The 15,993-nt window shown below is 43.6% G+C and overlaps 1 protein-coding gene across 5 annotated transcripts in view; it reads right to left on the minus strand.

Moving 5' to 3' along the window:
- Positions 1-15,993, minus strand: part of LOC129713381 (electrogenic aspartate/glutamate antiporter SLC25A13, mitochondrial) — a 133,164-nt gene that overhangs the window by 43,388 nt on the left and 73,783 nt on the right. For all 5 annotated transcript variants that reach the window (XM_055662417.1, XM_055662401.1, XM_055662421.1 and 2 more), the window contains 2 exons: positions 9,481-9,559; positions 3,252-3,410 (listed from right to left, as the gene is read on the minus strand). In XM_055662417.1, the coding sequence (XP_055518392.1) occupies positions 3,252-3,410; positions 9,481-9,559 (238 nt within the window). The remainder of the gene's footprint in view (positions 1-3,251; positions 3,411-9,480; positions 9,560-15,993) is intronic.

Here is a 15,993-nt window from a genome sequence, read left to right on the forward strand (position 1 = left end):
CCAGAGCATGTTTTTTGAAAAATGCCTCATAACTGATTGAGCATGCAGTTGTTCAAGAATAATAAACAATAATTTGCCAATTCACAAAGATCAATACATTTGGCTCGTTTTTATGGAGGCCAGCAATCTGTCTCTTCCTGCAGACACAGTTCAAGCCACACCAATGATGGGACTGCTCTGCCCGTTGTTGTAAAGGTCACAATGAGGCTCTTGGTTGCTGTGGCAGTTGAAACAATGACACCTTGCTTGGTTGGAGGATCTATTCATAGGATTGAGAGTGTTAGTGGAATCAGTTCTAAAAACAAGTCATAATATCATTATATATGGGCCATCACCGTTAACCTTGTTATTAGAGAGGAATCTCCAGGCTGTCCACACAAAATAGAGTGGGATAGCAGCCCCTATAACATCCAATGTAAGTGACGAAGGAGACCATAGGATCCAGGTTTTCTGTCAAAGCATTGAGCAGCCACGCTCACGATTATGCCAAAGCTGTCAAAGCTATAGCCCAAGCCATGCATTGCAACAGTGATTGGCCATGTGCTCACAGACGCCCTCAATAAATTGTGTAGGAAAGAACTGCAGATGTTGGTTTAAAGCGCAGATGGATACAAAATGCAGGAGTAACCCAACGGGACATGCAGCATCTCTGGAGCGAAGGAACGGATGACGTTTGTGCGAGACCCTTCTTCACACTAGTCAGGGGAGAAGGAAACGAGAGATATAGGCAGTGATGTAGAGAGATATAAAACAAATGAAATATATGCCAAAAAAATTACCAATGACAAAGGAAGCAGGCCGTTGTTAGCCGTTTGCTAGGTGGGAATGGGAACCTGGTGCGACTTGGGTGGAGGAGGGATGGAGAGAGAGGGAGAGCTAATCGCAAATTGGAGGAACAGCATCTCATATTTTGCTTGGGTAGCTTACAACCCAGTGGTATGAATATTGATTTATCTAACTTCAAGTAACACTGACACTCGCCCTTTTGACAAATTCCACCCTGTCTAAGACCTTGGCACTATGCCAGTCCATATTGGGAAAGTCAAAATCACCAACCAGGACAATATTATTAGTCTTGCAGCTGCCTGCAATCTCCCAGCATATTTGTTCTTCTAATTCCTGTTGACTATTTGGGAGTTTACGGTACATTCTCAACAAGGCGATCATCGCCTTTTTTCCCCCCAGGTCCACCCATAGAGCCTCACTGGATGAATCATCAGTAATATCATCTTGGATTGCTGCTGTGACATTCTCCTTAATCAATAAAGCAACATCCCCATCTCTTTTATCCCAACCTCTATCTCGCCTGCAGCACCATTACCCTGGAACAATAAGCTGTCTGTTACAGACCTAACTGTTACTGCTGCTCATCCCTGATGGAGCTCATCCAGCTGCAGCTCTAGTTCCCTAACATAATCGGTAAGAAGCTGCGCCTGGGCACAATTCCCACAGATGTAGTCATCAGGGGTACCAGCAATTTCCCTGAGTTTCCGCATCCTGCAGGAGAAATATTGCACATTTCCACTGCAGTAAAACAAAGAGGAAAAAACAGCACAACAATCACACACAAGAAATGGCGAACTGTACCTTTATCTCCTATCGCTCTCTGCCCAACCTCTCTGCTGAAGCCTCTTGAGCCAAACCCTTACATCTAAGTCTTTTAAACCTCCACACGGCATTTAAGTTTCTTGAGCCAGTCTCACATTTACCCTGCACACAGTAGTTGACCTCAATACAGCGTCTCTCCCAACACAGCCACCGCTAACTGGCAACTTAATTACACCTTGCCTTCATTTTAATGGCCGCTCAATTAGCCCATTTTGATCACTCAACCAATCCAATGGTTGCCTTTTGACATCTCCTGCTGGTGCTCCAATACTGAAATAGATTGACACGGGTGGGGTGCAGGTCCAACCTGCACCCCACCATAACATACCATAACATAAGATACCATAACATCTCATATTATGATCAGCAAAGTCACATTAAAATTGAGTATTTTCACCAGAGATTGTACATCTAATACAAAAAAATCAATAGAGATTAACTGTAAACGAATAACAAAGGAAATACATTTCTGAAATGGAATACAGTAAGCTGTTGTTATAACGGACCATAGGGGGTAGTTAATGGTATCCGTTATTGTCGATTGTCCATTATAACCAAGTAAGGTATTATCATTATGTGTAGTTGAAACAAAGAACTGCTGATTATAGCAGGTTTGGCAGCATTGTGGAGAACGTGGATAGGTGATATTGGGACCTTCGTCAGACTGATTCAGTCGCCTGAATTACGTTAGCACTTTGTGCCATTTCACTTTAAAACAATATAGGCCCTTGGACAGTGCTTTTTTTGGGCTGCTGCCAATGATGAGATACGCTCGGTGACCATGGGACTCCATCCCCTCACCTGCTGTCGCTTCCAAGGTGGAATATGTCCATGACTCTGGGGTAGGAGGAGGAGGTGTAGGCAGTTTGGGGGGGGGGGGGGGGGGGGGGGGGGGAAATAGGAGTGAACAGAGTGTCTGTAGGCACGGTAGTCGAGCGAGTAGCAGAAAAAGCCACCGCCAACATTAAGCAACAGCAGTTGAGAGGGGAGGAAGCTCTACATTGACCGAATGCCTCCTGGTGGCTGTAAGAAAGCGCTGTCCCCAGGGGTTACTACTTGAGCTGCAACCACAACTGCTTTACCAGACCGTGCGGTGGATGAAGCAATGTTCGCAGGTGCACTTTGCGAGTCAGGGTTGGGATCGGAAGCCGAGGCTCTAAACGGCAGGGGAAACGGTGCGAGCTGGGGGATAAGTTGGCAGGTCCTTCTGCTATATCCAAAATCAGTTATAAAAGGGACCGTTATAACGAGGATTTACTGTATAACAAAAACACATTTTTCATATCACACTTAACAAATGCACCCAAGAGCAAGTTCCAACACATTTTTAAATGTTTTCTCACATGAAAATCAGAGGGTTTAACTTTTGGAATATCTTCCCGGTAATTTCCCAAGTCAACATTAATGGAAACTTCAGAAATGTAAATTAAAATGTCATGGAAAATGAAAGGAAAAAGATATTTGTTCTTAATTTCAAATGACTATTCCATGAGGGGATCATAAGAATGATAACACCATGCACAAAATATTAAAACATAATATATCTATTAAGTTGCAGTATCTGCTGCCTCCTTTTGCAACAAGAAGAGGATCACATCACCTGCCAATTGTGAGATTTGATTGCAGAATAATGCACAACCAACCTCTGTAAAGTCCAATGATGCCTTCATATCTCAGTACTTTCCTGAAGCAATCAAGGCTATTACGGTATAAAATCTCTTCAACAAAGGCCCCAGTTGAGCGTTGGTTCTGCATACGAGTTTTAACTAAGTCAATGGGATAGACAGAAGTTGCACCCATGGCTGTAGGAGAAGACAATAATATTTATTTTAAAGTCTGCAGCAAAAACACAAGGCAAGAAACCTTAACATATTCCTTCAATAGAATGCATATCCATCAATTAGGTTCTATCTATCTGCCAGCTACATTCAATTACAAAAGAAGATGCCAATACGGAGTTTTAATAATAATGTACCAGAAGTTACTCTAACTCACTATTAACCTGTCATCAGAAAGTAGTGTGGGAGCCGGTTGAGAGAAAATACCGAACCAAATCAGTAGTAAAAGCACTTATGTAAAGGTTGTGTAAAGCTTATTGATATGGTTGTGCAGGAGGGAGCTGCAGATGCTGGTTTAAACCAAAGATAGACAGAAAAAGCTGAAGAAACTTTGCGGCACAGGCTGAGATCTAGAAAGGGGAGGGAGGTGTCGGAGATGACAAATCCCTGTTCCAGGCGTACACTGGCCCTATCCCTGAACTATCTCCGTTACATTGACGACTGCATCGGTGTTACCTTCTGCACCCATGAAGAATTCCTGGACTTCACCACTAATTTCCATCCTGCACTCAAATTCATCTCCGACACCTCCCTCCCCTTTTTCGATCTCAATCTCCATCATAGGAGATAGACTATCGACTGACGTCTATTACAAACGCACTGACTCACATAACTATCTCAACTACATTTCTTCCCACCCTGCTTCCTGCAAAGACTTTATTCCCTACTCCCAATTCCTCCGTATACACCACATCCACGCCCAAGATGAGCTGTTCCATTAATGGAACGGGGGTTCCCCTCTCCCATCATAGATGAGGCCCTCACTCGTGTCAGCTCGGTACCCCGCAGCTCCACCCTCGCTCCCCCGTCCTTACCTTTCACCCCATCAACCGTCGCATGCAACAAATAATCCTCCGACATTTTCGTCACCTCCAACGGGATCCCACCACTAGTCATATCTTCCCATCTCCACCCCTTTCCGCCTTCCGCAGTGACCTTTCCCTCCGCAACTCGCTAGTTAACACATCCCTTCCCACCCAAAACACCCCCTCCCCAGGTACCAACAGCAAATGCTACACCTCCTCCCTCGACTCTGTTCAGGGACCCAGACAGTCCTTTCAGGTTAGGCAGAGGTTTACTTGCACCTCCTCCAACCTTATCTACTGTATCCGTTGTTCAACATGTGGACTTTTATATATCGGCGAGTCCAAATGTAGACTGAGCGATCGATTCGCTGAACATCTTCGCTCAATCCGCCTGGACTGATCTGATCTCCCGGTTGCTAAACACTTTAATTCTCCTTCCCATTCCCACACTGACCTTTCCGTCCTAGTTCCCCTCCATAGAAACATAGAAAATAGGTGCAGGAGTAGGCCATTCGGACCTTCGAGCCTGCACCGCCATTCAATATGATCATGGCTGATCATCCAACTCAGTATCCTCTACCTGTCTTCTCTCCATACCCCCTGATCCCTTTAGCCACAAGGGCCACATCTATCTCCCTCTTAAATATAGCCAATGAACTGGCCTCAACTACTTTCTGTGGCAGAGAATTCCACAGATTCACCACTCTCTGTGTGAAAAATGTTTTTCTCATCTCGGTCCTAAAAGATTTCCCCCTTATCCTTAAACTGTGACCTCTTGTTCTGGACTTCCCCAACATCGGAAACATTCTTCCTGCATCTAGCCTGTCCAACCCCTTAAGAATTTTGTAAGTTTCTATAAGATCCCACCTCAATCTTCTAAATTCCAGCGAGTACATAGAAACATAGAAAATAGGTGCAGGAGTAGGCCATTCGGCCCTTCGAGCCTGCACCGCCATTCAATATGATCATGGCTGATCATCCAACTCAGTATCCTGTTCCTGCCTTCTCTCCATACCCCCTGATCCCTTTAGCCACAAGGGCCACATCTAACTCCCTCTTAAATATAGCCAATGAACTGGCCTCAAATACCTTCTGCGGCAGAGAATTCCAGAGATTCACCACTCTCTGTGTGAAACAAATTTTCCTCATCTCGGTCCTAAAAGATTTCCCCCTTATCCTTAAACTATGACCCCTTGTTCTGGACTTCCCCAACATCGGGAACAATCTTTCTCCATCTAGCCTATCCAACCCCTTAAGAATTTTGTAAGTTTCTATAAGAACCCCCCTCAATCTTCTAAATACAAGCCGAGTCTATCCAGTCTTTCTTAATATGAAAGTCCTGCCCTCCCAGGAATCAGTCTGGTGAACCTTCTCTGTACTCCCTCTATGGCAAGAATGTCTTTCCTCAGATTAGGAGACCAAAACTATATGCAATACTCCAGGTGTGGTCTCACCAAGGTCCTGTACATCTGCAGTAGAACCTCCCTGCTCTTATACTCAAATCCTTTTGCTATGAATGCTAACATACCATTTGCTTTCTTCACTGCCTGCTGCACCTGCATGCCTACTTTCAATGACTGGTGTACCATGACACCCAGGTCTCGCTGCATCTCCCTTTTTCCTAATCGGCCGCCATTCAGATAATAGTCTACTTTCCTGTTCTTGCCACCAAAGTGGCTAAACTTACATGTATCCACCTTATACTGCATCTGCCATGCATTTGCCCACTCATCCAACCTATCCAAGTCACCTCACAGCCTCGTAGCATCCTCCTCACAGCTAACACTGCCCCCCAGCTTCGTGTCATCCGCAAACTTGGAGATGTTGCATTCAATTCCCTTGTCCAAATCATTAATATATATTGTAAATAGCTGGGGTCCCAGCACTGAGCCTTGCGGTACCCCACTAGTCACTGCCTACCTTCCCTGATTTATTCTTTTGTCAAACTGGGATGAACAATTGTTGTAGTTCATCCATGCGATCTTTAAATGCCTTACATTGCATATAGTCAACCATCGTCAACCCTTTAAGAATCAATTGCCAGTCTATCTTGGCCAATTTACGTCTCATACCCTCAAAGTTACCTTTCTTTAAGTTCAGAACTCTTGTTTCTGAATGAAGAACTCAACCATATTATGGTCACTCTTGCCCAAGGGGCCACACTCAACAAGACTGCTAGCTAACCCTTCCTCATTACTCAATATCGTCTAGAATAGCCTGCTCTCTCGTTGGTTCCTTTACATGTTGGTTTAGAAAACTATCCCGCATACATTCCAAGAAATCCTCTTCCTCAGCACCCCAGCCAATTTGATTCACCCAATCTATATGTAGATTGAAGTCACCCATTATAACTGTTTTACCTTTGTTGCACGCATTTCTAATTTTCTGTTTGATGCCATCCCCAACTCCACTATTACTGTTAGGTGGCCTGTACACAACTCCCAACTCCCACTAGCGTTTTCTGCCCCTTAGTGTTTCGCAGCTCTACCCATATCAATTCCACATCCTCCAAGCTAATGTCCTTACTTTTTATTGCGTTAATCACCTCTTTGACCAGCAACGCTACTCCATCTCCTTTTCCTTTCTGTCTATCCCTCCTGAATATTGAATATCCCTGGATGTTCAGCTCCCAGCCTTGGTCACCCTGGAGCCATGTCTCCGTGATCCCAACTATATCATATTCATTAATAACTATCTGCACATTCAACCTATCCACCTTATTATGAATGCTCCTTGCACTGAGACACAAAGCCTTCAGGCTTGTTTTTACAACACTCTTACCCCTTATACAATTATGTTGAAAAGTGTCCCTTTTTGATTTTTGCCCTGGATTTGTCTGCCTGCCACTTTTACTTTTCACTTTGCTACCTATTGCTTCTACTCTCATTTTACACCCCTCTGTCTCTCTGCTCATGCTCCCATCCCCCTGCCACATTAGTTTAAATCCTCCCCAGCAGCACAAGCAAACACTCCCCCAAGGACATTGGTTCCATTCCAGCCCAGGTGCAGACCGTCCTGTTTGTACTGGTCCCACCTCCCCCAGAACTGGTTCCAATGCCCTAGAAATTTGAATCCCTCCCCCTTGCACCATTTTTCATTCCACGTATTAATCTGAAATATCTTCCTATTTCTACTCTGACTAGCACGTGGCACTGGTAGTAATCCAGAGATCATTACCTTGGAGGTCCTACTTTTAAGTTGATCTCCTAGCTCCCTAAATTCATCTTGTAGGACCTCATCCTGTTTTTTACCTATATCGTTGGTGCCAATGCAACACGACAACTGGCTGTTCGCCCTCCCCCTCCAGAATGTTCTGCAGCCGCTCAGAGACATCCCTGACCCTTGCACCAGGGAGGCAACATACCATCCTGGAGTCTCGTTTGCCCCTTACAATTGAATCCCCCATTACTATAGCCCTTCCACTCTTTTTCCTCCCCTCCTGTGCCGCAGAGCCACCCACGGTGCCATGAACTTGGCTGCTGCTGCCTTCCCCTGATGAGCCATCTCCCCCAACAGTATCCAAAATGGTATACCTGTTTAGGAGGGAGATGACCGCGGGAGACTCCTGCACTACCTGCCTACTGCTTTGCTGGCTATTGGTCACTCGTTCCCTTTCTGTCCGCTTACCTTTTACCTGCGGTGTGACCAACTCGCTGTACGTGCTATTCACGACTTTCTCAGCATCGTGGATGCTCCAGTATGAATCCAACCGCAGCTGCAACCGTTCAATGCGGTCTGCCAGGAGCTGCAGCTGGACACACTTCCTGTACACGTAGTCACCAGGGACACCGACAATATCCCTGATCTCCCACATGTTGCAGGATGAGCAATCCACGTGGCCGATCTCAACTGACATGGCTTACCCCCAAATTAAATCAACTCACTCCCACTATAAAAATCTTAATCCTTTAAACTGTACCTTTACTAAAAAGCACTGTACCCCTAACTCACTGTACCCTTAACTAAAAAGTATGAACAGAAAGCAGAAATACAAACCCGGGGTTACTCCCAATCAGCTGCTTCCTTTAGTCCGCTTTCACCAATCAGCGGCTTCCTCCAGACCACTTCTTTTGAAGTGTGATGGAATGTTGCAGAGTGGGCGCTCCAATCGCTCCTGGGCCTCTGAAGAACAAAGCCCCGCGCTCCGTTTTAAACTTACCGCCCGGACGCTGCACCAGCCGCTCCAACCGCTCCTGGGCCTCTGAAGAACAAAGCCCCGCGCTCCGAACAAAGCCCCGCGCTCCGTTTTTAAACTTACCGCCCGGACACTGCACCAGCCGTTCCTGGGCCTCTCCATAGTCAGAGTGAGGCTAAACACAAATTGGAGGATCAACATCTCATATTTTGCTTGGGCAGCCTGTAGTCCAGTGGTATGAATATTGATTTCTCTAACTTCAAATAATCCCAGCATTCCCTCTCTCTCTCCATCCCTTCCCCCACATAAGTCTCACCAGCTTCTCGTTTTCACCCAACAAACAGCTAACAATGTCCTGTTTCCTTTATCATCATGACTTTTTTTCATATCCTTCATTCATTGTTCTTCATTTCTCTACATCATCATCTATATCTCTCGTTTCCCTTATCCCTAACTAGTCGGAAGATGGGCCTCGACCCGAAACGTCACCCATTCCTTCTCTCCAGAGATGCTGCCTGTCCCGCTGAGTTACTAAAGCTTTTTCTATCTTGACTATTTGATAGTTTGTTTAAAGTGAGCATGTTGAGGTTGTAGATTATATGAATTTATCAAGAGTACTGTCGTCCAGTTGAGGAAAATCAGTGGTCCCACACTGAGAACAAGTTTGTAGGATTAAAAAAAAAATCTCACCATTAGCGTTTGTTAATTGTGGATGCAAAGGGAAGGTTGGTGTTTTGTGTTGAAACCCTCCATCACAACAAATAGACCTGTCACACTGTTGAGCCAAATATGCAGGAAAGTTTTTGGAGAAGAGTTTGTGTGAGGTTGACTTCAGAATAGTGTAGCAGATTGTTCTTTATCTTTCTACATCATCGTCTGTATCTCTCGTTTTCTTCTGACTAGTCTGAAGAAGGGTTTTGACCGGAAACGTCACCCATTCCTTCTCTCCAGAGATGCTGACTGTCCCGCTGAGTTACTCCAGATTTTTGTGTCTAACATTGACAGTGTTTCTCATCCCAACTATTAAGAATCAGCTCTATAGGAAGGGAAAAATTGCTCATGCAGGGGGAGAAAAATGTACAAACCAACTAACCTCCTGCGACAGAACCAAGACTAAATCTGTATGCAGATTCTGCTATGTGGTTTAAAATAGGGTGAGGGTGATCACTGGCCTAGGGGAGAGAAATCAGAAATGTGAGAATACTTAGGGGAACATAGCAAATAGGTGCAGGAGGCCATTTGGCCCTTCAAAGTTAGATTTCATAATATCTACCTAGCCCTCAATAAACAACATATCAAATCATTTAAGAAAACAGTTTAAATATATTTTTCAATATCCTGCAGGCATTTGGTAGAAATGGTATCAAAAATTTAATGTAAAACAAATTTAACTAGAAACATAGAAAGTAACGCCATTCATTGTGATCATGGCTGATCATCCTCAATCAATAACCCATGTCTGCCTTCTCCCCATATCCCTTGATTCCACTAGCCCCTAGAGCTCTAACTAACTCTCTCTTAAATCCATCCAGTGATTTGGCCTCCACTGCCCTTTGTGACAGGGAATTCCACAAATTCACAACTCTTTAGGTGAAAACATTTTTTCTCACCTCAGTCTTAAATGGCCTCCCCTTTATTCTAAGACTGTGACTCCTAGCTCTGGACTCGCCCAACTGTATTAGTTTAATGCGTGAAGACTAAGCAGTAATAGGCTCGACTTCGTATTGCTCAACATTATTTAAAAAGCTCATACATTGAGACATTTTGTTTCTAAAAGTATAACATGATTTTTCTCTATCTGTCGTTTGCATCCAACCTTCAAGTGTAATTGACAGGAAAAAAAAGTATTTGGCCTGGATTTTTAAGTGGAAGCAATTGACCTGGTTTTACCCGGAAAAGAGGTCTGTGCTGGGAGGCTGGTAAGGCCATTGTGGCATTGGGAACCCTGGATGAACAGGTTCCTGAAAGGCCGAACCACAGGATTCATGCCTGCAAAATGTTTCAGGTGACAAAAGTCTATAAGAGCAGATAGGTGAGAGCAATAAAGGAAGTTCATTTCTGATGGGACATACTCTTAAACTATTGAACAGGACATCCATAATTAAGTGGGAATATGGGTATCCTGCACAAGGATAGTAACAAACACCATTTTTTCCTTAAGATTTCCCAACTACGGCATCCAACCTAGATATAAGATTTTGATCCAGGAGACAAATGCTAAGATTTTGTATTCAGGGGCAAATTGGGTCTGTGCGCTGAGGACTGGGTGCTATCCAGACTGGTTGACCAATGTTGAGTCATTTAGATGATAGCATTAATTATGATTTCTTACATAAGGGGACTGCATGATGGCAGCCATCATCCATATATCATGGATGACAATGCCAATTGCCTGTCCATCTGAGGCACAAAATTAGCTTGCCTGGTTGCTAAACAATGGACTAGATCAGGAATTTAAAGATGGCGAAGAAATTAGAGATTCTTCGCAAATCCCAAGAAAACAATATATTTTTTCAACTTGATTATTGAAGTGGCAACAGAATCCTTAATGTGACCTTTTCTGGCAACAATGTGAACCATGTCCCAACCCCAATTTATCTCGCAGTGATGCTCGACTGACTGCTGATTTTGGCCTTCTTTAAGTAGCCAGCATGATAGGGGTAAGAGTTAAATCGCAGATGTTAAAAATCTGAAATAACAGTAGAAAATGCCAGAGACACCAAGAACATCAATCAGCATCTGTTAAGTGACAGTTAACACTTCCAGTCAAAGTACTGAGAAAGAGAGAAATCAAGTTAGTTTTAAATTGTGACGGGTAGGTGGCTGGAGGGGAATATTTTGGACATAGTGAATATCTGTGATAGGTGAGGCCAGGGTCAATATGGTGAAGTGATGAGGCCATGTGATTGACAGGTTAATAAGGATACTGGAAAAGAAATTGAACACAAAAAAAAGTATCTGTAAATGCTGTGAACTTCAGAGTTAGAAGAAATGCCTAGCAGGTTAGGTTTTGTTCATGAAAGGAAACAATCAAGCCAATATTACAGACTGATGGCCTGTCTGAAGAAGGGTCTCAACCCAAAATGTCACCCATTCCTTTTCTCCAGAGATGCTGCTTGTCCGCTGAGTTACTCCAGTTCTTTGTGTCGACCTACAACACAACTTGGCAGTTCTGATACAAACAGAAAAAATTGATTATCTGAAGTTGTTGAACTCATTATCGAACACAATGTCCGGGTCCGTTGCTTTCCATGGGTTCAGCCGCAGGAAGGAAATCTAACTTCCACTGCAGTGACCCTGCGAAGAAGCACACTTGAGTCTAATGGGACAGATGTCATTCTGCTCGAAGCTAGCATAGAATGCATTAAGTATGGGTCGGCATGGGTTAGTTAAAGTTAATCACCCATAAATAATTTATACTTCTTTAGATAAGGAGACAGAATCTGTCAGTGACCAAGTGCTGCAAAATAGACTGAGAAACCGGTGCAAACGGGAGGGTGTAATGATGCTGGAGAGGAGGGAAGGGTGAGGTAGAGAAGGGCTGGGTGCAAGCACAGGGGGAAAAGATGAGGAAGAAAGGAATGGAGGGAAGAGTAGGAGCATGGGGTGAAATGAGAGGCAGGGAAGGGAAGGTTACGATGGGAAGTGGTTGTGTGGAGTGGAGTGGAAAACAAGAGCAGGGTGGGTGGGTAGAGAATGGTGGGGAAAGCATGAAGGATGTAAAGTGACAAAGTGAGAGAATAAAGGGGAAAGGCAGAAATAATCTTAATGAGCCGAGAAATAATGGATGAGACCATGAATAGGCTAGTTATCCATCCGTCTGAATATTGTCTAGGTCTTACTGTCTGCAGTGATGGACTGTTTTATTTGTGAGGAACTGCAAATGGAATTGAATACTATGTAAACATGCGTCAGTAAACATCTCCACTTTTGACTTTATAATGGAAGGAAAGGAATTGATAAATCTGCTAAAGATTGTTGTGCTTAGGGCAGGGATCGAAGGAACTCTGGCAGTGATATCAGGGATAGTGATTTGGTGAGGTATGTCTCTCATCGTGACATTTTCCCCTTGATTCCCACTGGCTTCAGCTCTATCAGGAATCCATGATACAAATGAAAGTCACTCTTGCCTCACTTTTGACTGTTTGATCCATATTTGGACTAAGGAGAAGAAGAGGTTGGAAACAGTGTGATTCAGGCATTACGCATCAGTAATCAGGATACTAGTGATTTAGTGTCATCTGATACCACTGTTCACCAGCACTTTCCAGCACTTTGCTGATGATTGAGAGTGTAGAATAAACTGAATTAGTTAACTACATTGGATACATTTTCTTCATTATCAGTTTTGTGTCTATATAATTGTTCTAGAGCACATGTCTTCAGTATTGTCCTAGTTGCAGTCTGCTACAAAGCCTTTACTACATCCAGCATTTTTTGATACTATATACAGAGAACTAAAGTATCTGATCTACTTCAATGATGGTCGAGCCCTCAGGAAGAAGAGAGGATGGATCATCCATCCATTGGCAAATGCTTTAGCCTTGTCTCTTAGCACGGAGGATGGTTCTCCTCCTCCAATTAGTTGTCACATTATCCATCACTATTTACAACTTTATGATGAATCTGATCTGTTGGTTGCAAGACAGGTTTCCTTTGTGCAAATTCACGCTCTTTCTCTATAACTGAGCAATAAGTAATCTTATGTTGCAAGGTAAACTTTAATAGTTAAAGGATGAGCAATACAAAAAAAACACAAAATAGTGGAAATGCCCAGCAGGTCAAGTCACATTTTATTTTGAAAAGGTAATAGATAGAATTAATGAGGACAATACAGTCAATGTGGCACAAGTTGTTGTTGGTGGAGAGAGGCAGCAGCTTCAAATTCCTGGGCTTTAACATCTTGGATGACTTGTCCTGCATCCAACATATAGATGTAATCATAAAGAAGGTCTGCCTGCAATTTCATTCAACAAGATTCAGCACATCACCGAATACTCCAACAAACTTCTACAGGTGCATTATGGTTGCATTAGGGCCTGGTATAGCAATTCCAACGCACAGGAATACAAGAGGCTGCAGAGAGTAATTCGCTAGCATAGTCCGCCATGCCATAGCTGCCACCATCACAAATATCTACATGAGGCAATGCCTCAAGAACGCAGCATCTATCATCACAGATACCAACCTCTGGGCCATATCTTGTTCTCTTTGCTACCATCCAGCAGAAGATGCAGAAGCTTGATGTCTCACACCACTTGGTTCAGAAATGGCTACTTTCCAATAACTATGAGGGTTTTTTAAAAACTTGCAGAACCCTAATCATAACTCAGCCTGAAGAAAACTGTCCTAACCTCGGGAATCTGCTCATATAACTGTAAATCTTCATTCTGGGAACCATTCTCATAATGTTTTTCCTTGTTTAAACTCCTAAAAACAGGCACGAGGTCTGCCGACTTCCCCTTTCTGAAGTCAACCATTAGTTCTTTGGTCTTGTTGGCGGTGAGCGAAAGATTGATGCTGCAGCAACACTCAACCAGGTATTATATCTTTTTCCTGAACTATGACATCATCACCCGTGATTTAGTGATCAAAAGTAGTGTAATTTGCAAACTTGCAGATGGCATTAGGCCTGTGCTTAGCCACTCAATCATAGCTTCAAAGAAAGTGGAGCAGGGCCTAAACATGCAGTGCACCTGCATTGATACTCAATGAGAAGGAGCTATTATTACCGATCCACTAGCAATGAGGAAGGTAAGAATCCACTTTTAAAGGGGGTACATATATCCAGGTCTTGGAGCTTGGTGATGAGTTCGGAGGGGATGATTGTGTTGATAATCAATAATGCAGCCTGACGTGAGTGTCCCTGAATTTCCGATTGTTCAAAACAGAGTGGAGACCCAACAAACCCATACAAGGTTAATTCCCGGGATTGCGGCTGTCATATACTGAGAGAATGGAGCAGCTGGGCTTGTACACTCTGGAGTTTAGAAGGATGAGAGGGTATCTCATTGAAACATATAAGATTGTTAAGGGCCTGGACACACTAGAGGCAGGAAACATGTTCCCGATGTTGGGGGAGTCCAGAACCAGGGGCCACAGTTTAAGAATAAAGAGTAAGCCATTTAGAACAGAGATGAGGAAACACTTTTTCTCACAGAGGGTGGTGAGTCTGTGGAATTCTCTGCCTCAGAGGGCGGTGGAGGCAGGTTTTCTGGATGCTTTCAAGAGAGAGCTAGATAGGGCTCTTAAAAATAGCAGAGTCAGGGGATATGGGGAGAAGGCAGGAACGGCGTACTGATTGGGGATGATCTGCCATGATCATATTGAATGGTGGTGCTGGCTCGAAGGGCCAAATGGCCTACTCCTGCACCTATTGTCTATTGAGGCAGCATCTGCTGTTGTCCTCTTGTAGTAATAGGCAAATTGACGCAGTTCTAGATCATTTCAGAGACAAGAGTTGATTTGTGTCATAACCAACTTCTCATAGCATGGATGTAAGTGTTATCAGATGGTAGTCAAAGAAGCATATCGACATACCCTTCTTTGGCACCAATACAATAGATGCCCATTTGAACTAGATGGGAAGAGATATCACAGAAGGGAGAGGTTGAGGAGGTCCTTCAATACTCCAGCTATTTCGGCTTCACAGGTCTTTAGAACTCAGCCAGGTACGCCATTTAGGTAGGACGCTTAAAAAACAGAAAGTTGAAGAGAGATCTAACTGAAAAATTTTAAATAACGAGGTGTTTGGACAGAATGGGTAGTGGAAAGCCATTCCCATTCATAGAAAATAGGTGCAGGAGTAGGCCATTTGGCCCTTCAAGCCTGCACCGCTTGTGGTCCATTGTGGTCCATTGTGGTGGAGTCAAGACTAGAGGTCACACATAAAACAAAAGGAAATTAGGAGAGGCATGAGAAAAATATACTTTTTAAATGCAGAATGTTGCTGGAATCTGGAAACACTGCCTGCCGACATGGTGCAGGCAGGTTCCATTGTAACCTTAAGAGGGAATTGGAAAAATGCAATGTGAGAAAAGAATTGTGGAAAGAGAAGGGGCCAAGAAATAGAACCAGTGAGTTGATCTGGTACATGACCAGGCTGGGTTGAATGGCCTTTGTCATTGTTATAATCATAGTCATATGCCATAGAAAAGATATATATTTTGGTCCATCTATGGCAATTGTGATGCCCGTCTAAATTAATCCCATTTACCTACATTTAACCTTTATCCCTCTGCACCTTCCAATTCCAGGTACCCAAACAAGCACATTTTAAGCATTGTAACTGTATCTGCCTCCACCATCTACTATTGCAGCACATTTCAGATATTCACCATCGTGTGAAAACATACCCCTCAGATCTTCTTTAAAATTTCTCCACTCACCTTAAACCTATGCTCTTTAGTTGTAGACTCACCTGCCCTGCGAATAAAATTCTGACTTTCTATCCTATGTCCCTCATAATTTTCTAAGGCCACCCTTCTACCTCTTACATTACAATGAGAATAAACCCAACTATCCAATCTGTTCCAACTCTTTTCTTCAATGACTTAGCCTATGAAGGCAAACATACCACACACCTTTCATTCTATGATTATATATC

This window comes from Leucoraja erinacea, chromosome 2 (genome assembly GCF_028641065.1).
Source record: "Leucoraja erinacea ecotype New England chromosome 2, Leri_hhj_1, whole genome shotgun sequence".
Classification (NCBI taxonomy): Eukaryota; Metazoa; Chordata; class Chondrichthyes; order Rajiformes; family Rajidae; genus Leucoraja; species Leucoraja erinaceus.